The sequence below is a fragment of the Dufourea novaeangliae genome, unplaced genomic scaffold (genome assembly GCF_001272555.1).
Source record: "Dufourea novaeangliae isolate 0120121106 unplaced genomic scaffold, ASM127255v1 scaffold8, whole genome shotgun sequence".
In the NCBI taxonomy this organism is placed as follows: Eukaryota; Metazoa; Arthropoda; class Insecta; order Hymenoptera; family Halictidae; genus Dufourea; species Dufourea novaeangliae.
In genome coordinates, this window is record NW_015373923.1 from 1,791,334 (window position 1) to 1,817,100 (window position 25,767).

General features: G+C 38.8%; 7 protein-coding genes across 10 annotated transcripts; 3 read left to right on the forward strand and 4 right to left on the reverse strand.

Moving 5' to 3' along the window:
• Nucleotides 1–2,413: 2,413 nt before the first annotated feature.
• LOC107194641 (protein shifted-like) lies at nucleotides 2,414–6,312 on the forward strand. The gene is made up of 6 exons (XM_015584290.1): nucleotides 2,414–2,641; nucleotides 3,335–3,577; nucleotides 3,909–4,052; nucleotides 4,861–5,013; nucleotides 5,909–6,004; nucleotides 6,086–6,312. The coding sequence occupies exons 1-6, from the start codon at nucleotides 2,488–2,490 to the stop codon at nucleotides 6,310–6,312; spliced, it is 1,017 nt and encodes a 338-aa protein (XP_015439776.1). The 5' UTR covers nucleotides 2,414–2,487.
• Nucleotides 5,040–7,181, reverse strand: LOC107194642 (5-demethoxyubiquinone hydroxylase, mitochondrial). The gene is made up of 3 exons (XM_015584291.1): nucleotides 7,027–7,181; nucleotides 5,626–5,787; nucleotides 5,040–5,542 (listed from the first exon to the last, which is right to left on the reverse strand). The coding sequence occupies exons 1-3, from the start codon at nucleotides 7,034–7,036 to the stop codon at nucleotides 5,112–5,114; spliced, it is 603 nt and encodes a 200-aa protein (XP_015439777.1). The 5' UTR covers nucleotides 7,037–7,181; the 3' UTR covers nucleotides 5,040–5,111.
• An 18-nt stretch (nucleotides 7,182–7,199) lies between these two features.
• On the forward strand, nucleotides 7,200–14,921 carry LOC107194643 (DNA-binding protein P3A2). 4 transcript variants are annotated; one of them, XM_015584293.1, is made up of 8 exons: nucleotides 7,200–7,323; nucleotides 9,250–9,533; nucleotides 10,848–10,972; nucleotides 11,094–11,519; nucleotides 11,604–11,801; nucleotides 12,369–12,509; nucleotides 12,743–12,890; nucleotides 14,530–14,921. In XM_015584293.1, exons 2-8 carry the CDS (start codon nucleotides 9,356–9,358, stop codon nucleotides 14,859–14,861), a joined length of 1,548 nt encoding a protein of 515 aa, XP_015439779.1. In that variant the 5' UTR covers nucleotides 7,200–7,323; nucleotides 9,250–9,355; the 3' UTR covers nucleotides 14,862–14,921. The 4 variants fall into 4 exon arrangements, with proteins under 4 accessions (XP_015439779.1, XP_015439778.1, XP_015439781.1 ...); XM_015584292.1 differs by lacking the exon at nucleotides 7,200–7,323 and adding an exon at nucleotides 7,504–7,823; XM_015584295.1 differs by lacking the exon at nucleotides 7,200–7,323 and adding an exon at nucleotides 7,504–7,823 and having other exon boundaries at nucleotides 9,250–9,509.
• A 2,491-nt stretch (nucleotides 14,922–17,412) lies between these two features.
• On the reverse strand, nucleotides 17,413–18,497 carry LOC107194790 (cytochrome c oxidase subunit 5A, mitochondrial). Its single transcript, XM_015584490.1, has 2 exons — nucleotides 18,166–18,497; nucleotides 17,413–17,834 (listed from the first exon to the last, which is right to left on the reverse strand). Exons 1-2 carry the CDS (start codon nucleotides 18,371–18,373, stop codon nucleotides 17,584–17,586), a joined length of 459 nt encoding a protein of 152 aa, XP_015439976.1. The 5' UTR covers nucleotides 18,374–18,497; the 3' UTR covers nucleotides 17,413–17,583.
• A 1,353-nt stretch (nucleotides 18,498–19,850) lies between these two features.
• Nucleotides 19,851–20,545, reverse strand: LOC107194926 (cytochrome c oxidase assembly factor 5). The gene is made up of 3 exons (XM_015584639.1): nucleotides 20,358–20,545; nucleotides 20,077–20,178; nucleotides 19,851–19,980 (listed from the first exon to the last, which is right to left on the reverse strand). The coding sequence occupies exons 1-3, from the start codon at nucleotides 20,463–20,465 to the stop codon at nucleotides 19,936–19,938; spliced, it is 255 nt and encodes an 84-aa protein (XP_015440125.1). The 5' UTR covers nucleotides 20,466–20,545; the 3' UTR covers nucleotides 19,851–19,935.
• Nucleotides 20,546–20,586: 41 nt separating this feature from the next.
• LOC107194913 (lysM and putative peptidoglycan-binding domain-containing protein 3) lies at nucleotides 20,587–21,811 on the forward strand. Its single transcript, XM_015584626.1, has 3 exons — nucleotides 20,587–20,764; nucleotides 20,985–21,195; nucleotides 21,263–21,811. Exons 2-3 carry the CDS (start codon nucleotides 20,989–20,991, stop codon nucleotides 21,797–21,799), a joined length of 744 nt encoding a protein of 247 aa, XP_015440112.1. The 5' UTR covers nucleotides 20,587–20,764; nucleotides 20,985–20,988; the 3' UTR covers nucleotides 21,800–21,811.
• An 836-nt stretch (nucleotides 21,812–22,647) lies between these two features.
• Nucleotides 22,648–24,066, reverse strand: LOC107194719 (40S ribosomal protein S11). Its single transcript, XM_015584388.1, has 5 exons — nucleotides 24,016–24,066; nucleotides 23,609–23,734; nucleotides 23,320–23,525; nucleotides 22,986–23,132; nucleotides 22,648–22,783 (listed from the first exon to the last, which is right to left on the reverse strand). The coding sequence occupies exons 1-4, from the start codon at nucleotides 24,025–24,027 to the stop codon at nucleotides 23,009–23,011; spliced, it is 468 nt and encodes a 155-aa protein (XP_015439874.1). The 5' UTR covers nucleotides 24,028–24,066; the 3' UTR covers nucleotides 22,648–22,783; nucleotides 22,986–23,008.
• Between the last annotated feature and the right edge of the window lie 1,701 nt (nucleotides 24,067–25,767).

A 25,767-nucleotide genomic window follows, 5' to 3' on the forward strand; every position in this document is an offset into this window, starting at 1 on the left:
TCGATGGGAAGAACCGACCGTGCCGAGAATGGAGGATCACGAAAAGGAAACCGTGTATATATATGTAACGACGACGGAATTTCGAGTTTATCAACCCCGACAGAGATACTCTTCGACTGTGTTATTTATTTCTTTTTACGTTATTAGTAAATGGTGACCGTACAAAAAAGATGTCGCTGCAATTGACGATACAAGGTGGCTGTCTGAAAAAGAGAAAAACTGTGCAAGACATGTTTCGGATCTGATTAACACTCAATATTTATAGGGTTGACGGTTACCATAAAATAAACGAAGAGGCTTGAAACATGAAAATGATAATTTTCGAAACATGGAGACGACAAAATCTGTCGAACCGTAACGGAATTCACGAACCTCCGTCGTCGAAGACGAGAAAGATTCTATTCGGTTCTTCCGAGTATGTAGTCGAACTATTTAAGGCGAGTCTTGATGCCGATAAATCAATGGGCAGAACTCGGTGTCAAGCCTGAGAACAAAGTCCAAACTGCAACCGTGAATTCTCTTTGCCGAACGCAAAGACAGACAGCTGAAGTGGGGTGTGGGGAGGTCATGGAGGAGGAAGAAGAGGAGGTGGGGAATAGAAAACGAAGTACGAAAGAGAATGGAAGAGAAGAAAACGAGGAGGATCTCGGCCAAAGACGTTTAAAAACTGGTTCCTTCCACCGATCTTTCTTTTCACCTTATTTGCTAATCCGAATTCTGATTTCCATATATCCGCGTGTACTATATTCGAGTCCCGAGAAGGAAGGTCGGTATCGGCCCAGCCGGACCGTAAAATATGTCGACGGGTCCGCCTCCGATTTACCAGAAGATAAATCCGCCAGATGTTTATCGGGACCGAAGCGTGTCTGTCTTTAATAAAATCATTCAGAGGGAGGAGACCTCGTGGAATACGAAGAATTCGAGCCGAGAATTGTACCGTGCGCGCGCCAATTACACCCGGATCGATGGTAATTTTTCAAGACGGTCCATTTGTAAAATGGATCAATTAATTTTTCGTCAATTTAAACCCACGGGAACATTTTATATCTAACCTTCTAGACTGTGCCAAATCATTTTTCCAACAACTTTCGTCGAACGTCCGATCGATCATTTTCGAAAATAGAATTCTGACAAATTGATTCGTTTGATTCAAGACAGAGAACTCTTCATGCTAACCTGTCAGGTGAATTTCCTTTTCTCTTACTGCTGCTAATTTTTCAACACTGTTATTTATTATTCTTACATTGTATTTCTTTTCACTTCAGATATTTTCTATGCGTTACTCAAGATACAGTTACTTTCGTGTCACTTGGTACACCCGCACCAAATTTGAAGGTAATGCAAATACCCTGGATACGCTTCCAAGCTCGTGCCGATTGGACCGAAATTCGCTATCGAAAACAGAGTCAATGTCGTTCGATGAAAAAATTCCTCCGATCGTATCTAAAAAGAGGGGAGAGAGAGAGAGAGAGAGAGAGAGAGAGAGAGAGAGAGAGAGAGAGAGAGAACGTATAATTAACGAGGACAAAGAAGAAAAGAAGTGAAAGTCACGGTCAACGAAAAGGGCGATCAAACGGGCAAAGAATCGAGGGGGGAAGAGAGGGTGGTGGCGAGCAGCCGATATCGACACCTTGGATCGTTGTGCACGCACCCTTATCCCCGGAGCGTATCGGGACCCCTTCAGAAGATAGAGATCTTGCTCGCGGTCTCACGGGCAAGAAGACTACGGGCTGCTGCTGGCTGCTGTTGGCTGCTGCTGCTGCTCTTCTGCTGCTGCGGCTGCAGGCCTTTTCTCATTGAGTCAGTCAGTCAGTCAGTCAGTTTGCCGCAGCGACGCGAACCGTACACACGTGTGTATGCGCGGCGTCTCGTTCACGTTTCTCTCACTCTCTCACACTCACTCGCTCTCGAGCGTTGTTGTGTCGTGATCGTCGTTGTGTTGTCCGTCGGTGGGATCACCCTGTTGGGTGGCTGCATTATCGACAGAGCGGGCGAGAAGAATTGATTGTCGGTCAACCGGTCGGACGGACGGCGGTCGCGATCGATCCGGTCGCGCGTTCGATCGCTAAGTCGAACACCGCTGGAAAGCCACCGGTTCTCTGTCCCTTCTTGGTTGTGTCAGCTCGTTAGATTGCGTGCGTGAGAACGTGCCCGGTTCGGCTCGAGCTTCTTGCCGTGAAATCCCGAATTTCACGCGTCGAGTCGCGGCGGCGTGTTCCTTCGTGATCTCTGTCTCTCTCTCCCTCTCCTCCTACTATTTCCCTCTCTCTCTCTCTCTCTCTCTCTCTCTCTCTCTCTTTGTCTACCCACGTCCAAGCTCGCACTAAAAAAAAAAAAGAGAGGGCACGCAAAGCAACGGACCAGCCGTGAGGGGCACACAGCCTGGCCCGTGGCCGCAAGAGAAAGACAGATAGACGTGTTCGGAACCGTAGGCCACAAGGGGGGCTAGTCATAAACCGTGCAACACCTGGCGGCACGTCGTTAATTATGCAGTGGGCCGCAGCCGCCCTGGCCTCGGCGGCGATCGCTCTGCTCCTGGACACGGCGGCCGCGAGGCATCACCATCGTTCCGGCAATGGGCACAAACCGTCCGGTGACATCTCCCTGTGGATCGACCAGCAACAGATTAAAATGTTCAGCGGTGAGTCGACGGACGACGGGTAGATACATACATACGGCCCGGCCACACCGAAAATCTTCCCGCGAACGATTCCAGTTTTTTTCTTTTCAGGGAATTAGTCGGAAACCGAACCGTTCCTTGAACGATTAATTTGAAACGATACGGTCGCGCAGTCGATCGTTTGTTCATTGGAGTCGGTGTTAACGTGGCGTCGTGATTGATATTGTTACTACGGGTTGGTGACCGTGTGAACCCACATTATATTTTGTGTATGTTTATAAATTTGACAAGAACGATATTTAGGGCTTATATGTATATTCGTGTTTGATGAATTGTCAGTAGAATCGTCATGTGATCGTCAGCCCCTGTAATAACGTAAATCGTCGAGAGACAGGGTCAGCCGGTATTGGAAACTTCGCGGGAAAAAGTTGGCTTGTTTTTTTTTTCTTTTTAAACGGATCGGAAATATTCCGCAGCATTTATTTAGATGTCCGTTGATCGATTATTTGTTCTTCTGATAATGAAAAGCCTGATATCGTATTATGAAATTAAATGTTTTGATCATTTTGATTTTTACGAATCGAGAAACATGCCAATGATCTGGAAGTTCCGACCGATCGAATCGGAACTTACACTCTCGGAGAATCGATTCGATAGAAATACGTTTCTTGATGCAAAAACGACCGACATCGATCTATTTTCTGTCACGCTTAGGGCTCGCAATGGAAATATTCGCGATTACCGAGGGCAGGGTGTTGTCGTATCTACTGGATCCGGATTTCGAGAGTAAACTGCCGATCATCCCGAGTGAGGTAACGTACGTGAACTTCACATGGAAGTCCGGCGTGAAGAAGTACTACTATAATTTTTACCGTTTAAAATCGTACGACGAGTCGATCCTCAAAACCCCATCTATTACGATCAAAACGCAGGGAAGAGTTCCCAAGAGACCGAAGGGTAACGATTTAAATTTCCGTCGATATTACATAATCCTACAATAGAGGCACACCGCTGTAGGGATCTCTATGGTATCTCTCAAACTTACATTTTGATATCGAAGAATAATCGAAACAATGAATAATTTATGCAAATTCGCAATGAAAATAATTAAACGGAATACCATTAATATTATTAAATTGAAATTCAAAGTCGAAGCTGTGTCAACACATAGAGTTATTTAAATAAGTACAGGGAATTCCCTGTGGACTGTAGAGATCCGTACAACGTTGTTCCCTATTGTAAATTGTGCTCGAAGAAATGAAACATTAACTTTTTTTTTCTTACACAGAATTCAGCGTTCTAATGCCTTGTTCCGGTAATAACTCGGGTATAGCGCAATTGGGGATCGGTCTGATGATCGAGACACGCAAGGGGAAACCTTTAAACGGGACACCCCTTCGTCTTAACCTGAGAAAAGAATGCACCGTGCGCGGTGAGTGCGTCAATCGCGCCCACGATCACCATCTCTCCACTCACACATACAGTTCTGTATCAGCAATAATTCATCGCCTAATTTGCTGCACGCCGCGGTCGGAGACAATCGAAATACCGATTCCTTTTCGTTTTGATTTTCGAACGGCCGACGTACGTTTGATCAGTGACTTTGATCCATTAGTAAAAGTATCAATATACAATAATACTTTGGGGAATACATTATACATAACAATTCACTATTGATAAATTTCGATCGTTTCCTCCGTTTAATCGCCACATAGAGCATACACCCTCGTAGACTCGACCGCCAAAAATATTTTTTTGCGAAGCTCCTTCCCTTTCAGACGGATTCACCGTCACAAATGCCTTCGCGGATCCGTAATTATCTAATTGGCTATTTTCGACCGAATGAATGCGTGGCTGTTCTGCCCCTAATATATCCCGAAATATATATGTTAATAAAGGTATCTCTTAAGTGACCGGGGCGTTTCTTTAATGACGGTCGGTATATGCAATTTATGCTTATCTACTTAAATTCGTGTGGGCGTTGCGGAAAGTAATCATTGGAATGCCTCTTGTGTTTCCTCGCGATAAATCGTGGTCGTTATTTGTTGCACAAAGATGGGAATCAATAAACTATCGACCGACGATTCCTTGCATGCACTGCGGGTATAATGCATGGTACTTCAGCTTGCTAGCGTGCACGAAACTATGCACTGTGATTATTAATATATACATTTAAGGTACACTTATTACAAATTTTCGTGTCATCCGTTCGGATACCAGTAATGATATGTTTATTGCAGAACCCAATCCTGGACCATGTCCAGATGGTTACTTGGGACCACCTCATTGCAAAAAAGCATTGTGTTATCCAAATTGCATGAATGGTGGTAACTGTACTGCTCCTGGTATTTGCTCTTGCCCGCCAGGATTTCAAGGACCGTATTGCGAAGGAGGTACTTTGAAATTGCAAACAAATATATATAAAATAATGCTCTTTATTTATTAGACACTACATGGTAATGAAATACTGTACGTAAACTACTGTAACAAATTATATGACTTTAGATATTGATATAGCTGTCTTACAGCCTAACTTAATCGCATCTGTTAAGGCTTGGTAAAATGGTGCCTGTTCTGCACCATGGTCTATGCCTGTGTCATGATGCTCTTGCTCTTCGTCTCTGAATTTCTTTATGGTATCTAGCAATTCTTCATCTACACTTTCACCACTTTCCATTAAAGTACGCAACTGATCATTGTAATGCTCTGTGATCACTGTTTCGACAGCTACAGTGCAAGCCATAGCTGCCTTCTCTCCCATTAGTGCTGTACCAGCACCAAGAACAAAGCCAGCAACATTCCAAACAGGCGTCAGAACAGTGGGTCTTACGCGATATTGTCTAATCAAGTCCTCAAATTTTGCCCGATGCCTTTTCTCTTGATCCCACATATGTTGAATGGTTGGACCGACTGCAGTCTTACCTGCCTTATGTACCCACAATAAATGTAAATTCATATTTGAAAAGATTAGCTGTATCCTCATAATTTTTACAGCTAATTTATACCTAAAACAGCCATCTGCCCGGCATATATCCTATCAGCTCCTAATTCTCCAGCATGATCTACTCTTATAATTGAATCTAACAGTTTGCCCGATTTAGTTGCCCCTGAAGCTGCAGATGTACTGGTGAATCGAATTCCAAGCTGTTTTAGATGTAGCATTTTTTCTACAAATTTCAAAGAGAAGCTGTTGATATAGTTGATTTTTAAGACATCCGTTATGAAAAAGTTGTATATATGTTTCATGTATTAATTAGACATAATTTACTAGAGCATAATAAATTTTAGGTATCTGTACAGAGAAATGCTTGAACGGTGGAAAATGTGTACAGAAGGACACCTGTGAATGTCCTAGAGGGTATTTTGGATTACGTTGTGAATTCTGTAAGTTATGAAGATATTTTAATAATCTTCCAAGTGTAAATGTTAGCTATAGAAAGTGTCTATCTTCTTATGTGTCTTCAGCAAAATGTGTAATACCCTGCTTGAATGGAGGAAAATGTAAAGGCAACAATGTCTGCAGATGTCCTGCAGGTTTCAAAGGTGATCATTGTGAAATTGGTAGACGATCTCCACAACGTTCTGCTTGTACAAGAGCATGCAGGAATGGTACTTGTCAACCTGATAACACATGTCTTTGCGAACAAGGATGGTTTGGAAAATTATGTAACAAGAATAAGCCATGGGCTTGAAGGTAGAAACATATTTTTCTTCATTGTGGTATTTTGTTTGTAACCAATTGGATTAACGCAGTAAGATCATCAGACTATAGACTACAAACACTGTATACATCTCTGAAATAACAATGCTTAGTTTATTGTTGTATGGTATTGGGCTACAGCTTCCAAATCCTTTTTTGGAATTTTCACTTTCCTCTTTCACATGACTCGAGAAAAGAAATAGTGGAGACTTGGGAATGTATGGATTGAGAAAATCCTGATATTTTTCCAACATAACATACGGAATAATATTAGTAACCTAAAATACCCCTTGCATTTGTATTATGTCTACTTAAAACATTATACATAAAAAATCCAATTGGTTAGTACCACTTGATCTAACGTGTATAGTTAGTAATTTACCCCACCCCAGATGTGATATGTAAAGCTGCTTTACAACATTTTATACTATTAAATATTATTTTTAATAATATACTTTTATATTGTTAGATTTATTGTAATGATTGTAAAAAAAAATAAAATGTATTTGCTCCCTTAGGAATCTTGTACAAGAGAATCAATTCAATGCAATAGTATCAATGTCCTTTCAAATCACCTGACATTCTACGTTTCAACTTTCAATGGAATATTTACGAAAACACCGTTCTTGTAAACCAAAGCATTATATTATAAAAGAAAGCATCGTCGCGTTAAAGGATGCAAAAGGGAAAAGAATGAGTTTCATACCCGCCAACATGGTCCTAAGCGAAACGTCAAAACAACGTGCGAGATGCGGGACGTCTGTGTCGAAGTTTCAGGCGGGGAGCTTAGGTTAGGCTGAGACTCAGCGACATCGTTCCAGGAACGAAGTAGTGTTAGGTGTCACGTGTTTCAGGGCCCAATGGGAGCGGCGATCGAGCGGACGCCATGACGCGTACCCGAGACGCGGCGGCCAATCGCATTATTCCAGACCCGTATACATGTATATGGTGTTCGTGTTTCCGTGGTCGCTGGTGCATTTTCGCGGATTCTCACGGGAAATCGGTGAGTGGTGAAATGATATCCGCGCGTTATTAACGGGTAAGCGTGAGTTGAGGGCCCGGGCGATGCGCGGGCGTCGCCCGGTCGCGAAATAAGGGCAATTTTGCATCGTCTGCTTGGAGTGCACCGCGCAGGCTCGCTCAAAATGGCCGCCTCGCCTGCCGCGTTTGTTGTGGTGGTGATGGAGGGTCGCGTAGCCGATCGATACGACGGTCGCTGCCGAAACTGGCGATGGTGTCCATGGCGGCTGTTGTGCGTGTTGCGGCGTGGCGCGACCTGCACGCGATTTACGCCCGGTGAGATCAAACGTGGTCGCGTGGCAAACGGAGGGTCACGGTGCTTGTGGTGTGCGGGTGAGCGGGTGCTTTGACACGAGCGGCCCGAGATGACCGCGAGACGCGAGCGTAGGGCGTGGTGAGAGAGCGTAGCCGACGGCGGCCTCCCCGCAGACGCGAAACCCTGAGCCCTCCCTGATCGGGTGACCACTCAGAGGGACACACAAGGTGCGTACGCAACTCGCGATTTTCACTGGGCCTGCTCCATGGCTCACCGCGGTACGACCGACGGTCATGAGCTTTGCGGCCCCGGAGGTGGTCTCTTTTGCGTGTGCCCTGCGCATTTTCATTGCCCCCCCAAACGTGTCGCCGAATAAACGCGCCGTGTGCGCGACTCGGCGCATCCTCTCTCTCTTGTTTCGTCACGCTTCTTTAGTGCTCTGTCGTCATGCGGGATTTACCACCGGTCCGTCGCAATTCATCAGTAGTGGTTCGTCGAGATCGCATCCGTCGACGATCTCGGTCACGCCGACGACGACGCTCAACGTTCTCATCGTCTTTTCACGCTCTAAGTTCTCGAGAGCCTCTTCCCCCTCCCGCGGGCACTTCGCACACGAGGAGGGACGCGTGCGATCCTCGCGGTCGTACGCGCGGGAAACACATCGGCCTGGATTCCACTGTTATTACTTTTTGAAAAACGTTTCCCGTACGGTATCTCCGTACTGGACGCTTGTCTTCTACGTTTTACTCGTGTCGTTCAGTATGTTTCAATGCTTCTTTCCCGAACTATTTTTTGTTAGTCATTATGTATATATGTATATACAGTCATTAGATCAGGTTTTATGTCTCTGAATTACTCTGTTGGTCTGTAGAGTTTTGGCAGGACGAACCCTTGTATGTTTCATTCTGTGTTCACTCAATCTCACCATGTGTACATATTTCATCATTTACGCGTATAAGTTATAGAGACTATTGTTATATTGTTAAGCTTAATTTGTATACTTTTTGTGCAATTTAAACTGTATTTATGGTGATGGATCAGAAAGTTGAATGGCTTCAGCTGTGAGCTATCTAATTTGGTAAAGATAGGGGAATACTTTGATATTATAGATGGGGCAGATGTGAAAGGTTTGAAGTATGACTCAGGAAGCTAAGCATGGAGAACTGGCGTTGTTATCTTATTAGCATATGTATCTAGATAATCTTTAATATTGTATAGATTCAAAGGGTTTTTACACTGTAATAAGGAACATATATTTTATCAATATGTATCGATCGATTTACAGTAGTCCCCGGTTAATTGACGCTGACTTGGGTCCGCGTTGCGATAGTTATCGAGGGAGGTAGGCGTTCTAGGGCATGCCGGCTGTTTAATCTCGCCGGTTCGCTCGCTTCTTGAGCGCGTCGGCGATAAAAATGGGAATGATTGGCGGAGAGTGAAACAGAGAGAAAAAAATTCGAACTGTTTTACGATGAGTAGCACAGATAACGTGGACACTCGTCCCATGGAAGCTATTCCAGGTGGGGATAACTTGGCGTCAATTAAGCGGGGCATAAAATGCGTCTATTAACCGGGGACTACTTTATTCACGAACAGAAGGATCTTTTGTTTTGTTCATTGTTTTCTAACAGCAATTTTGGTTTTTGTATGTAGGTGAAGGTGATGTAGAAAGAAGGCTTAAAATATCAAAGACCAACATCTACTTTGACGGGGGCACTGCAATACAACAGAGGATAAGACGGGCGACGAAGACAAGAAGATGGTATCTCTGCCTAACGCAGAGTCTGGCACAATGGACAGAATCTCGGATGACGACGATGATGAGCCAAGTAGCGGGTCCGAAACGTACGAGGAAGGCGATCTCCTCACGGCTGCCATGGACGATGACGTGACGGCCCAGCTAGCAGCTGCAGGTTGGCAAATCAAACACGCTAATGGTGATTTCCATTTTTTTGCTTTTTCACCTTTTGAGTTATTTATGTTCTAATTATTCTCATTTGCAAGTAAAGAGTAACATACAGGGTGCACCAATGATGTTAAATGATCAATTCGTTTGTACTGGAGAGATATTACTGGAAAAATGTGTAAATCATAGTACAAAGGTCTAATTTGCCATTGGCTAAAATAATTATAAAGTTGTTCTTTATTAGAGCTGTTCTTTACAATGTAGTTGCACCTGCTTTCGACATCAAAAAAACAATAAGATAGTTTCATAAAATATCGTAAAGTTTGCTTATTCGAATTGTCAGTGAGACAATGTGTATATATATAGAATTGAAGTTATTGATTTGTGGTCAATGGAAATATACAGAAGTGGATACTGCCTGCCAATGATACATCTAATCTGGTAATTATGGTTGATCTGGAAAAGTAAACAAGAGGAGAAATTCACTTTGAACATTAGCATTATTACCATTTTTATTTTATTCCATATTATTTTTATTTATAATTATACAGGCATTTATTACTTTTTTCTTTTATATTAATGTCATTGACAGTGCAGCATGAATTTATTGTTGTTTTTTCTTCTTCATCATTTTAAGTTTATTCTTTGATGTAATAATTCAGAATAGAAGCATACTGCAAAGATACTACCATTGAATGCATTTTACATTGTTTGTGTGCTATATTATTTGCTTATGTTTTTATTATTTCATTCACATGGAAACACTGTTTTTGTATTTGCAATATTTGTATGTGATTTTCATTTGCATTATGATATTCAATATCATTTCCTCTTGTGTGTTTTTTAAAATTCATTATAGCTTCCTCATGGTAGATCAAATTCATCACCTTAATATTAATTTTCATCTATCAAATATGTTTTTGTTCTGTCCAGTATCTAAATGTTATAGAAAAGTGTTATAGTCTGTAGATATTCATTTTCACCTTGTTCAAAAAAATGTCCAAGAGTATATGTTTTATTAGTTTATAAAATAACAATAAGCTGCATTTGCAATTTATTGTAAACTATATTTATTATATGAATGCGTATATATATATATATATATATACTCTTGGATATCAAGCACGTTTCATATCACTATTGCTTTCGCATCTCTAATGTTTTTGAATGTACTATATATGTGTTCTGATGTCAAAAGAATGTGTGCACATATTCGTGTGAAAAGAAATTTCAAATCTCCAAGCCCCGATTATTTTATTATTGTAATTGCAACATTCTATTGGTATCTGATTTGGTGTGGGACGATGAAATTGGAAAACATATAGTTAATAATACGCACATTTAGGCCCTGTCGGCGTAGCCGCAGCCGCCGCCATTGTCTCGGCGAAAAAGAGAAAACGACCTCATAGTTTTGAAACAAATCCCAGCATTAGGAAGAGGCAACAAAACAGACTCCTTAGAAAACTCAGAGTAAGTATACGTTATCGCCTGATTGTTAACAGTTCGTCAATGAATTGCTGAATTTTTTGCATTTAAGGTCCATCACCATTTATTCTATACAATATTCATATTTTATGCATACATGTTTCAGCAAACCATTGATGAGTTCGCGACGCGAGTTGGACAGCAGGCAGTAGTATTAGTAGCTACACCAGGAAAGCCAAACAGTAGTTATAAAGTATTTGGGGCGAAGCCGTTAGAAGATGTAGTAAAAAATTTAAGGAATGTTATCATGGAAGAACTTGAGAGTGCGCTCGCACAACAAGCTCCACCTCCAGTACAAGATGACCCATCCTTATACGAATTACCACCTCTTATAATAGATGGCATACCCACTCCTGTCGAGAAAATGACACAAGCTCAGCTCAGGGCGTTTATACCGTTGATGCTGAAGTATTCCACGGGCAGGGGTAAACCTGGTTGGGGCAGGGATAGTACACGACCGCCCTGGTGGCCGAAAGAATTACCTTGGGCAAATGTCCGAATGGATGCGAGGTCCGAGGATGAGAAACAAAAGGTTTGTAAATGGTTCTTTATTTATCTATTGCTGTCCTAAGAATGCTTCTATCACGTTTAACATTCTGTTCGTTGCACTTTCCAGATTTCTTGGACGCACGCGTTAAGGCAAATTGTAATAAATTGTTATAAATTTCACGGAAGAGAAGATCTTCTACCGGCGTTCAGCGAAGAGGACGACAAGTCAAACGTATTAATACAACAATCAACTCCTCATTCCTCGTCGCATCAGTCACATTCATCGACGCAAGGCCAAGGTGGACAGTCGCAGCAGCAACAGACGGTGGGAGTTGTTCGCCTCAGCAGCACGGATTCATCTAAGGGAAACTCTTCGCCAGCACAAATCATTGCCGCGTCTCCTACAACTCTTGCCACTGCCACTCAGGTGGGAGTGGGTAGAGTGTTGTATCAAAAAGAAACAGAATTGAACGAAGCACCATGACCAAACGCCGTGCAGTCAGAATAGTCCATACGCGTCGTTCTTCGATTATTCTAAAAATCTACATCCTTGACCGGAAGCTATTAAGTCATAGTGTTTCTTTAAATTCGTGTGTAGAGAAAGATTAGCAATTGGAACGTGTTCTTTCGAACATAACTCGTATTTATGTACATGTGTTTGGTTTCCCTTATTTGAGTTTGATCTGTCTTTTATTTCGATTATTATGACACATTACACGCAATTTCCTCATACGATTCACCGAACGGGAGGATACACATTTTTCATTTACGTATATATCGTATAAAATTCTTCTAACTTTTTTCCCTTCATTTTTTTTTTAATACATTTTACTTTTCAAAGAAGATGAGATGAACTGAGTATTGTGTGTAATAATACTCTTTTTCACTGTAGATGACGACTCAGTATCCAACGGCAGTTCTGCAAACGATAACGAATCCGGACGGTACTGTTTCAATCATCCAAGTGGATCCCAACAACCCAATAATAACGTTACCGGACGGTACAACGGCTCAAGTGCAAGGCGTTGCTACCGTAAGTTTTCAGATTATAACGAGAAATAAAAAATTAGGTGTCTCGGGCACAACAATAAATCTAATTATACGCGTACAAAAAAATGTAATCTATAGTAGTCTTATAAAGACTGATAAGTCGAAATACGGAAACTTAAGACGCCTAAGTTTCTGTTCTCAAGTATAACTCTTTTAAGGCTCTCTAATGGAACGTTAAACGGGCTGAAGTTAAAACCTAGATGTTTTCATCCGCAGATTCATACAAGTCAAGGAGAAGTTCAAGCTCTCGCCGAAGTAGCAGGTAGTGCAGAGGGTACTAGCGTCGCTGTCGACCTAAACAGTGTCACAGAAGCGACACTAGGCCAAGATGGCCAGATCATTCTCACAGGAGAAGACGGACACGGTAAAACAGTTTTCTATAGGCTCTGCACCGTCGCCGGCCAGGAGCTACTTGAGCAGTGAATTCATTTTTACTGGCCCAGGATCCTTTGTTGTTTTGCATGCTGTCTGCTACGCTCCATTCAAGAGACTCTACCTACTGTTCTACTACTTTGTGCAACGAGAGTAGAATGTCGAATTAGATTAATCGATTTTTTTTTTTTTGGTACTGTACATAATACGACAATTTCACACTCGAGGAGCCGTGCACAGCTTTATTTTAATTTCATTTTTAAGAATCCATGGTACCCGCGATTAAGCGCTGTCAACAGGGGAGCGTTCGAAGATGTATGAAGCATACGATCGATTTTTTTGTTTTTACAAGACACGTTCAAACGTCGCATAAAAAAGGGGGAAAAGTCCTACGAACAATAGATTGCTCTCGATATTGTGCCGTTTCGTATGTGTTTTGTGTACGTCAGACTATTCTCTTTCCGAGAACATCCTACTAGTTTCTCTCTCTCTCTGTTTTTTTTTTATATCTTTAATGGAGGAAGGTTAATCATGAAGTAATGGAGGTAAATTGAATATGTATATGCATGTACATACTATTTTAAAACATTGAAATGGAATCTACTCCAAACACGATACATTTGTATATTCGAAGTGTTGCATGTGTATAGTTTGTACTCCTCTGAGAGCAAGAAATCCGATAGATGTCGTAACATTCTGGAATGTACAAGAAGTTGTGAACGTAACGGTCAATTCGGTCAGTTCACATGGATTCTTAAGACTTTTTAATTTAACGAGAAATAAAACGATGGTACCACGCCGCGATCACGGAGCAACCTGTCCCCCCGTACTGCAAACACAACCTACCATTATTACCGAAGATTGGTTATTTACTTTAATTAAAAACAAAGAGAAATAAAACTGCTGTACATAGAGTATTTTTTGTTGATGTTTTATTATTTTATAGTTGTATTCAGCAGCTTTTGTTTAAGCTACCCGCGCGATTGGCATCTTTGACTTCAATTTAAGAACATGATCAAGTATCGGAATTCATTATTCGTACGACGTTTCACTCTCATCGGTTTGTGTTTAACAAAATGGCTTAAACATTTGTTGCTTCTTTATTAATGCCTTATTTTTTCTCGAGCGTAGATGTGGATTATTGTTTTTTCGCATTAATGACATCACGTTAAAAGGGTGTGCTAGAAAAAACAACAGCCCGTGAACATGCAAGCAGAATGTCCTATTTTTTTTTTTTAAATTTAATCATTGACTTATATCGATATGTACCTAATATATAAACTTTCAGCACACCCTGTTAATATAGATTTTTATTTATTTTTAACGGATTGTATATTTAATGTCTCGTCTGACATATATATATATATATATATATTTAAGTTTTAGAGAATTCGTATAGTATACATATATAGCTGTATCGTAAACTGGTAGCATTGGTAGCACAAGCTGGGATGAAAACAACAGGACATATAGAATAACATTCTTTAATAAATATTTGTAACACCAACTACTAAAACAAACAAAAACTTTATCGTATTGCCGCAGTTTCTTCACTCGAATTCCCAGTTTGCCATACAGAACGATATGCCTGGTCAAGGGCAGAACACAGGACAGTTGCTTCTCTGTTTCAGGCTATCCTGTCTCGGTGTCAGGCGTGATAACAGTACCGGTATCCGCTAGTATGTATCAGACAATGGTTGCCAATATACAAAGTGACGGTACGATGCAGGTAGTCACGCCGATGGTTCAAGTCCCGAAAGTCGAGCCGGGAAACGGGGAAACTAGCATCGAGGCCGTCACTATTCAGGGTCATCCAATGACAATGATAAACGCAGCCGGTGAACATCAAGTTCTTCAAGTGATATCGCTGAAGGACGCCAACGTTCTCACCAAAGCCATGCAGGCTGAAGTAGTGAAGGACGAGGACAGTCAACAACAACAAACCGTCTCTAGTCCAGAATAAAGCGTTTTACATAGTTAATAAAGAAATAAGGAAAAACAGAAAAGAAACAGAGATAAAGAGATACAGAAACTTTTATGCAACACCAGAATGCAACGGGTGCACATTAGTGGTGTTTATAAACAAAGAAAAAGAAACAAAACAGAAAACAAGGAGAAAGAGTGAGAGTATTAGATACAATACGTGTTATTAATATTAAGGAAAATGATTGTGTCTTTTCTGAATCATTGTATAGTGTGTCCTCTTTGGTTGAGCGAACAGTGAAACGGAAGCAGCGTGAGAATTATGTGTCCGAGGAGCGAGAGGGATGATTGGAATTGTTCCGCGATGATTCTCATTGTCGAACTTGGATGTAATCATGTTTGTATTCAAGATTCATTGTAGACACTTAGGGTTATTCACTTGTAATTCGATTTTCTCGAAGATAGTACTAATTTTTAGGAAAACTTGCTAATCACGCTCGACGAATGCGAAGATCATTGAATCCTTTTCAATGACTTCGTCGGTTTTCATTCTGGACACCCGGTATCCGTGAGTGTCTGCGGGAAACCCACAAATTTTCCGGTCCGGCGATCCACAGATATCGCCGCGCGCGCGACAACGTTCGTCTAGTCCTTAGGTGTGTCATTTCCTCGAGAACGGAATCAATAATACCAAAGAAATTTAAGATTTACGTTAAATTATTTTACGAAAGAGAGCGGTAGAGGAACGGATACAAATTATATTTAACTATATCGAATCGATAGTGCCGAATCGAATTTTATTCAACGGATACTTTTAAACCGATATTGTTGTACTATTCATCGCGAATACTACCGTGACCGAGATGCACCTTGTTTTACGTAGGATCTCAGATATATTTATGAAAGACGCGTCATTTACATAAAGAAATTCCGTTTAAATAACGAGTAATCGAATTCCGCGGATATCAGGTTTCACGATCTAAAGATGTTTCGGTTGATAAAAAAAAAGAACATTTGGCTATCAAGTTAGACTCGAAGGAAAAACATGTAGCCTATTTTTATGATAAATTGAGGTATGAAAAGAAAAAAGAAATCATTTTCAGATGGTAGAGACATGTAACAGTACGTACTAATATACACTAATAGTAGTGGTAACTGAGAAAAAAAAAGTTTAAGCATTTCTGACGGGTACAAATAGGCTGTAAGGTATAATTTTTTGATTATTTTTTTTTTTTTTTTTTTTGGAAAATAAGACGTACGGATTTGAAGTCTCGATGCACACCCGTGATACGTGATTAATTTTATCACATTTATTAATGCATACGTTTTATTAGACAATTGTTTCCTTCCATCGATACTATAAGGAACACTATATTATTCTCACAAACGGAGACTAAGTCTGTCCCTTCTCTTTTCAATTGTTGTCAATGCGCAGAGCATATTAGAAGCAAAGGATCATATATTGTTCTTTATATTTGATTTGCAGATAGAGAAACGAAAAAAATGTATTTATTTTTGTTATCAACGAAGAAAAAAGGAAGATCGACGAAAAAAACGTTTTCATGCATTTAAATGCCAACTCACACTTTTATACTGTACCTAAAATTAGGAGAAGTGTTGTATTTTTTTTTTTCTGTGCAATCTTGTTTCAATGTTGCGGTTTTCCGGTTTCGCTAGGGATGTGTGATTGACATTCTCAGAATGAATTTTTTCATTTCACCTGACGATCTTAACTTACACTTTTTTATACCTTTTAGTATCTCTACATACTAACTTGTGTGTATTATATGTACAATTATAAACGTGGCATATACACAGTTTTCAAACGATTCTAAGAATGAGTTTGTGATATACTTATTTAATTAAATGTTCTTTCGTACGCGTGTCTTTATCATGAATGAAGTTCCTGTAGGTGTGTAATTATGCTCTCCTCTACAGAAGAGGCGTATGTCAAGAGCAGAGTCGTAACATTGAAACAACAAACTGCCCTCGACACCAAGTACGAACGATACCAAAAATAAAAAAAAAGGTTTTTATAACATTATAGAAGAAAGTAGTTGAATTTACTAATAATCAGTAAAAACCGATCACAAAGTCTAGATATTAATTGTTATATTGTTTTTTAAAACCATGCCCATTGCATATGAAAAAAAGAATGTAATATATTAATACTCCCGTGTATGATCATGTTATATACAAATATTTTTTTTGTTCTCGTTTGTAACAAAGCACACAGAACGTAAATTAAGTTAAATGTCGTTTGACAAAGAAAAGGATAAAATGTAATACCATTTTAGATAATTATAGATGTACGTGTACATGACATTATCGCTGTGTATCTTACAAAATGTAATTTGTACATACGTCGTCGTTGTGTCACCTTTCCGCTTTGGTTACTTTTGATGTAAAAAGGACAAAAACTGGTAAATTGAAAAATATTAAGAGTTTAGAAGCAATGCAAAGAACCAATGGAAGTTGCAATTAAAATATAATACATACATATCATTTCGTTTTGTTAATTCTAAAATGTCTTTCATAAGTTTTGCGTGCAGCATAATTACCAGTGTGTTTTGTGGATGGAAAAGGCATTATTCAATAGGATGATCGATTTATTGAAATCAAAATTTGGTAACAGGTATGTACAGAAGTACCCTTTCTCTTTCTGTGTCAAAGATTACTCCATCTTTTGTTTGTCATAATCCAGTGAAAGGCATTTCTATACACAAATACTAGATTTATATTTTAAGTCTATAATCTAATTATTACATATCATACACCGATTGGAGTGCTAATTCAGGCTTATCATAACCAAGCTCTTCTGGTGTATTGACACCTAATTCATCTAAGGTAGGTTTGATTTCTTGCAAAATATAGGGATATATTTCTTTAACTTTAGGTCCACATTTGTCTTTTACAACTTCTAAAAATCTGACAGCAAGAGCATAATCATTTAGTTTTCTGCAGGCCCTTAATGCTGCACAAACGATTGATGGATCAGGTACACAATCCACACCTGAAAGTACAAACAATTATAATTACGTATTAATACAGCTGAACAACTAACCTTACGGAATGTTACAAACAAATATAAATATGTGCATAGATATATAAGATCTATAGTAAACCATATGTGGTAGCATCATGATACATTCATGTCCTTTCCGTGATACTGTTCAAGAATTAAGAACAAACTATAAAAAGTATTAACCTTTGACTACATTGACACATAAAGAGGAATCTAATTAAATATCCTTTTAGGTCATACTGACTCAAACACAATATGAGTAGTCTAAAGTATTGAGTTTGAAGGAAAGTATGTCAGAGATGAAAACATAATTACTGACCGGCCAATCTATTCATAACTTGACGAACGTCCCAGTGATCGAGGTCCGAGCGACTCAAATACGTTACGTATCTGTTATTGAACTCCTCCTCGGGCTCTTCGTTCTCGCCGTGCGAAGCACGGACATTCTGAACTAGGACAGTTGTGCTTCGCGGCACTATCGAATTCCTCACGATGGAATGCATACGTCCTCCCATGAAACGCAACATTTTACGGTATATTTCACTGATAACTCGGTGAATTTAACCACAAGAGAACGACTGTCGCCTATTGCGTAAAACCCCGATAAAAGACGGAAACTTCGCCCCGAAGAGTTCTCACTATTACCAATATAAAGCGACCAGGCCACATCCGAAGCTCTTTTAGCGCTACATTCAAATATTCCACATCGTACATACTGGAAACTCAATTAATTTCTTGCAATGGAAACATATCTCATAGATATCCAACTAAAAAAATTTTTAATTTTAAATTTATATAAATACCATTGTAAATTGCATATTTTCTTACGATGTTTTCAATAAAAAACTTACTATATTAATTTATTTACTATATTTAAGTATAAATACGTACAATAATAAGCACGTAATTAATTTTCTTAATAAATATGACATTTCAATTTATTCTTGTATCAACAACCTCAAAACTTATGAAGCCATAATCTCGGTTCATAAATTAATATCAATATTCTAAAAATTACATGAATTGGCATTATATCCGTGAGAGACCCCGTGTTGTTGTAGAATAGGGTCATAGAACCCCAGATGGAGCTCCAGAGATCTTGTTGAAAAGAATGTGGGCCACAGAACCCCACAGGTGGCGCCACAGACCCCCCGTTGACGAGAGCGTGGGGTCACGGAACCCCACAGGTGGCGCCACAAACCCCCGTTGACGAGAGCGTGGGGTCACGGAACCCCACAGGTGGCGCCAGTGACCCCGTGTGGTGAGAATGTGGGGTTACAGAACCCCCACAGGTGGCGCCAGGGACCCTTGTGACGAGAACGTGGGGACACAGAACCCCCACAGGTGGCGCCAGAGACACCGTGTGGTGAGACCATGGGGTCAGGGAGCCCCCGGAGGAGGCGTCAGAGACCCCGTGTGTTTGAGGAAGTGAGGTCATAGTACCCCCGGAGCAAGCATAAGAGTTTTGAAACGTGTCGTTTATCGTTGTGTTCGTACGAGTCTCGAGCTCGGTCTAATGTTGCTCGTGCAACTGCGAAATCTGACTGACACTTTGCGTGCTTCCCGTTCAAATTATATAGTAACCCCAGCAACCATGACAGTTTCTGCAAATACTTACTACAGCCCAAGTTTAAAAGACGTAGGCAAAAGTTAGTTTCTGTAGTAACATTTTGAACCAGACAACTATAATTAGTATAGGATTGTACAATATTTATGCAGTTATATTTAAGACAATTCGATGAAATGAAGCTTATATTACCTGACGTATGTTTATTGGAATATACATATAAATTATAATGATATAAAAGTTTAAAATACAATACGATGCACCTCGATACAATACGTCTATTCGATTCAATTGCTCCCTTGCGACTACAACACATGCTAATAGCATGATGCTATGCGCGTTCGGCGCAGTGCGCTAATCGGAGGCCAATGAAATATCACTGTAACACTTAAAAAAGTTTCAAAGTGCCATTTATATCAATTTTATTTACAGAGCAAGCAAGGTTATCATTCTACAATGGACAAAATAAGATTAGAATTGTTTAAGAAAGAAACATATAAATAGTTTTACAATATTGTATTACTAGTAACCACCCTTAGGTCCTCTGAATCTTCTTCTTCCATCAATCTGAAACACATGCATACAAATGCATATTATTAATGATTTTGTATATTTGCAAATGCATAAATGTCCGCGGTGTAATTACGATTTAATAATATTTACAATTGAATGTTTGCAATCAAAAAACGTTTTATGCAGGGCATAACACTCGTCGGGCACATTTTTGTCTTTTGATCGAAGGCATTCTCTGGGCGTTCTTTTGTACTGCAACGAAGCAACAATGTTTTCATTTATATACTTCGTTTCAATGCAACTCATTCAGAGTATATCTGCTGGTATATGTCGATAAGGAATTGTATATTTCATACGGTACAGATTTATAAACTCTGTAACACAGTCAGTGAGGGTTAGGACAAGGACCAGTGTATAGCTTGATCACTCACAATTTTGCAACAATCACTTTGTAACAGACACATTTTTAAGTTCGCACGTATGGTAGCGCATTTTGTGTTATCCTTCAGCGTTTCACCTTCTTCCGAATATCGCATCATCTTGAATAGTAGTTAATTTTTTCAAAAATTAAATGTGTCGCAAGTCTCTTACAGCGCAGACGAGAGTTCTGTTTCGTTTGATTCGCAGAATGAAACTTAACCTTCCTTCGTGACGTTCGTGATTAAGTATGTAATCTCTGATACCTACAATACATATGGTCAGCGATACACAGTTGTGTCGGGTACTCGATCGGGTTAAGATCTACTTAGACAGCTAGTTCATTTTAAAATGGAATATGTGTATGATCAGCGATAAAAATTAACAAAGGAAGCTCCTGAACGTCGAGAAAGTACGAAAGGTAATTGACAGCTTTGGTTTTTATTCTGATGACGTTTGACAGATCGCCTATTTAATGTTCCGCATTGGATCGTTTATATAGAAGAAACCGATATAATTTTCGTCAATTTCTTATTTTACGTTTATTGTTGATGGTGTTGTTTTTTTTTTATATTTAATTACTTCTGTTATATTTGTGTTTTACCTTTCGGTTGAGATCTACAGTGTGTAATTTTTTCCAGACAAATGGTGTATCAACGCGGAAACCAGAGGGAAGGTTCCCCACATTACGTGTTTTTATACTCCGATGATGATAACAGTGAAGATGATGATAACATCCCTCTACAACCACGAAACAAGACTGAATCAGTGCCACGTAAGGTGGAAGTAATCAATGTTCCACTGAAGACAGAGGACACTTTGCAGGCTTTGGCACTGAGATACAGATGCACAGTAATTATAAAATAGGAATGTGAAGACTAAATATCTAATAAACATAGTGAGGGAACTATACTTTTAGATATCTGAGTTGAAGAGGATCAATAAGATTCATAAAGAGAACGAGATACACGCAAGAAGGTTCATAAAAGTACCCATTCAACCATTTTCACTGTTGACTGAAACTTTGGGGGAGAGTCAAATTGAGCCAGCAGGTCGAAGTGAAGTAAGTATATCTGCTCCTGATGAAGAGGCAACAAGTACATCCACAAAAAATGCATTGTTGGATGTAACAAAAAATCCAATTGTAACTGAACCGCCAAAAACAGAGATTAATGCAATTATATTGAATTCAGTATGTGAACCTTTATCATTATATAATAGTAGTAATTCTTTAGAAATTGCTAATATAGACTCTGACCCACTGCTTACTTCAATAGATTGTAATTCCAGTAACACTCATTTGACAGATATATTTAAGTGTTCTGGCGATGATTGTGGACTATCCTGGAGAGAGCTCCTCGGATTTTCCTTATTATTAGGTTTTGCAGGGCCCATTCTGTACATACTTTATATAGTAGAATTCTCTTCTAAGAATCATTCAACTGCTAATCACTAGTAATACGTTAACGAAGAGATACTTATGCTTTCTAAAACGAGTGAGATTACAGTAATATCTAAATTTAGAATCTCCATCCAAATGCCATTTTATTATTGGTATTGGAATACTGTAGACTGTAGATATTTAGAAAAAGTCTCTAAAAATTATTTTCTTATATTAGTAGTATATAAATATAATAAATTTTTCACAGAATACGATAATTATGTTATGAAATATACATTAAAGTGCCTTTGTAAGTATCTGATAATTTAATATTATATAGTAAAGTTCTGAATGCTATTTCATGTGTGAATACACATTATTAAACTGAATATTATGAGAATATTATACACTCAATGCAGAGATTGCCAAAGATGTGCCCATTGACAGTTGAGCTACCTGTGACAATTTTGTACAGAAAAGTCAGAAGATATACATATTCTTTTTTAAATATAAAAATAAGAATTCACGTATGTATGTGATACTAAGCAATTTTTATTCACTTTTTCCTGTATTGTCAATTTTAAGAATTAAGATATTGATATTATACGACACTTGCGACAAATTTGCACGCCTTTTGTCCACGATATTGTTATTTTGATAATGTGCAAATTAAGTATAGAAATTAGCTAAGTATCTTCCTTGGTGGTAATATTTTTATGTACTTGTGACAATACGCATTTTATTGAGTGGTTCTTGATGTTACATAATATGTGCTTTTGATAATATTTTCTTGTTGAAATCTATAAAAGAATATATTTTTTAACATTAATTTGTTATACTTCCCGAATCCCATTATTTATGTCTTAATTATGGCACAGGGTAATAATATGGATTGTTTGCAATTGAATCTGAAACGTTTTGTGTAGAAATGTTTTTTTATTCCTTTATTTATTTTTAAATGCCATAACTTACAAGACAAGATGGTAATTCATGTCTTGTAACTTCTGCAACCTGATGTTTTCTGTCTTCTCAGCCAATTTGCAAGCATACCATGTTTTCCTGTAGTAGACAAAATGCAAATAAGAAATTGTAATAATTTAATTACAAACATGAAAAAAATGACTTGTTATTAATTATATTCAGGAATCGAAATAATCTTTCAGTCTAATCAATTCAGAAGACCGTCGATAATTTCATCATTTGATACTTCTAATTTGTTAATACAGAATGTTAGTTCTAAAGTTTCTATTATATTACTCACCACAGATTGTATTTCCTACAATCTTAGAACTTCTTAAAACTTTTCTTTGATCCAGTTCCCTTGGATACCTTCAAAACATTAAATCTGACTGTTTTACTAAGGGGCCTGCATTCTCCAATTGTGACTACATCACCAATTTCTACATCTCTGTAATGAAAAACAATAATAACAATAAGAATCAAGGATCTTTCTGGCTAGATAATAAGCGTTTAAAAAAATATTTGTTCAGTAGACGAATAAGTTTCTTCAGTTTGTTCTTCAGAAGACCGTCGTCAATATCATCATCAAAATCACATATACATTCCAATAAATAACAAGTACATGTAGCACTCACCTGAAGCAAGGGCTGAGATGTACACTCATGTTACGATGACGTTTCTCAAAGCGATTGTATTTTCTGATATAATGTAGGTAATCCCTACGTATGACAATGGTCCTCTGCATTTTCATCTTCTGTACAACACCAGTGAGAATGCGTCCTCTGATCGAAATGTTACCAGTGAATGGGCATTTTTTGTCAATGTAAGTTCCCTCAAGAGCCTGAAAATTTTCCGTTAAAAACAAACATTACGTTCTTGATTTCTCAAATCAGTTGTTTTCCGAACGAATGAAAGGATACGTACTTCGCGAGGTGTTTTGAAGCCAAGGCCGACATTGCGGCTATATCTCATGGGCTTCCTTCTCTTGGGGCCCAGACCTTTCTTGCGGTTAAGAAAGATCGTGGGCTGCTTTTGAAAAGCACGCTCGGTCTGTAACCATACAAGTATATTTGTATAATTTTCATTGTTTTCTCGGTGATATTAACTGGCTGACTAATTTTAAATATAACTATAGACTATACGAACAATCTAACCACGTGCAACGTTTACACAAAGAGTCATAACCTTTTCATAACATTCTGAAGTAACGGAATCTTTTTCCCCATTGTTAACTGTCACGTGATTAATGATCGCGTTGACAAGAATATTTAGTGAACAAGAAAGTTAAACGGGAAAAACTGTACGAAATGATGTTAACAAGGAACACGTACCTGATCAGCCATCTTGCCGTACTGAAAGAGCGATCCAAACCGGAAAGATGACCAACGTCACTTTGTGTATTCGAATATTCAGTGTCGCCAACATGAAATGGTAAAACATCATTTGGCGGGACTTATAGAATTAAGTCTGGATTGAATCGTTTGATAGATTTCAACCATTTCAACCATTAGAATTACGTATAATTTACCACATTACTTGTAATCTTTATTTGATAATATACAATTGTTATAATATGTAGCATTACATAATGTACAATTAGTATAACATGTAAGTACTACGGTGGTACTACATTATTGTAGGCAAATGCAGCATTATATAATTAGTTACTATAATTAATTTTTGAAATATTATTAATTCAAATATTTGTAACAGAACGTTCCTATTTCTTTGAATACTTACGTTTTCAAAAGACTGAAAATATTTCATCGTTTAAAGGTACAAATGAACCATTTCGATTGTGATGTTAGTAAACGAGAAATCGAACAATCGATATAGGATCGAGAAACCGTTACATTTCTCGAAGTCCGAGGCGGGTAGTGGAGGTGATCAGTTGTGCTTTTTGTGAATGTGCGTGAATCGTGAATAATTTAATTTGAGGAAATAACAGGTACACAGAAATGATGTCTGGCACTAGATTCTGGTATTCTCAACAGGCTGTTGGTGAGTGAATTATTTTCTTCTAACATTCAACAATGTAGAATCAATGTAGAAACGATCTAGTACTTTGTGAGTCCTGCGGTGCGAATTCTCTGGAAGTTTATCAGGATTGTTGATATTGCATCGCATTAATTAATAACTATAACAGAATTATTACTATAGTAATAACAGGTGATTATAGTCACCTGCAATCACAATAATTGTTCATAGTCCAAATGTTTGATATACAACCAACCTCTCGCGGCCAAGATATCATTTTCCCGCGAATATGCTTACATTCCCTTTTCCAAGATGGCAGTCCAGCTTCGTCGAAGAAAAAGCAAATGAGTCGTAATAAGCTGAACGAGTCTCGAATTAAAATGTTTCGAAAACGCGAAAAGGGATCGCGATTTTATTAGCAATTCCACTTAATGAATACGTACTTACCGGTCTCGAACAACCGCGTCGCTTTCTTCGTCCGTTTCTTTCCCCATTAAGTGATACAAGATTCTTCGAGCCAATTACCGAGCAATTATTGTTGCGCTAACTGCGAGAACGAGTCAAAGATGCCCCAGACATTTTCTACGACGATCCCATTATTTTCAGGATCTATAAAGTCTTACGATATTTGGTTGTAAAGTATGTCCGTGTATACATACACCGGCCAGTAACTGTTTCTAACGAGAATCTTCCTCTGATGTAATAGGTGCGCGTTAACATTCCGCGCAACTATATTCGACGTATCTTCTGGTCAGAAACCCGTCGAACCTTGTTAAGGGTAATCTAAAGGCCAGGAATATTTCGCTGATGGTTGGTTCGCATTTTCTCGATATCCTCATTATTTAATCGTACACAACGTTTTTATTCGTGTGATTGACTTTCTTCGAACGTAGAGTCACGTGACTGTTGGCAGGGATCACAGCTTTATCGGTAAAAAAGGTTGACTCGTTCGCGAGCAGATGTCACGACTGGCCAAGAGATGGCTAAAAACTGATATTATCAGATTAACGAAGAAAAAGTTGTTTTTCGCATAAACATTCTCTTCGATGTAAATTTGCATAAACAAACACCGTATAATCGTAGTAGGACATTATGGAATATTAACT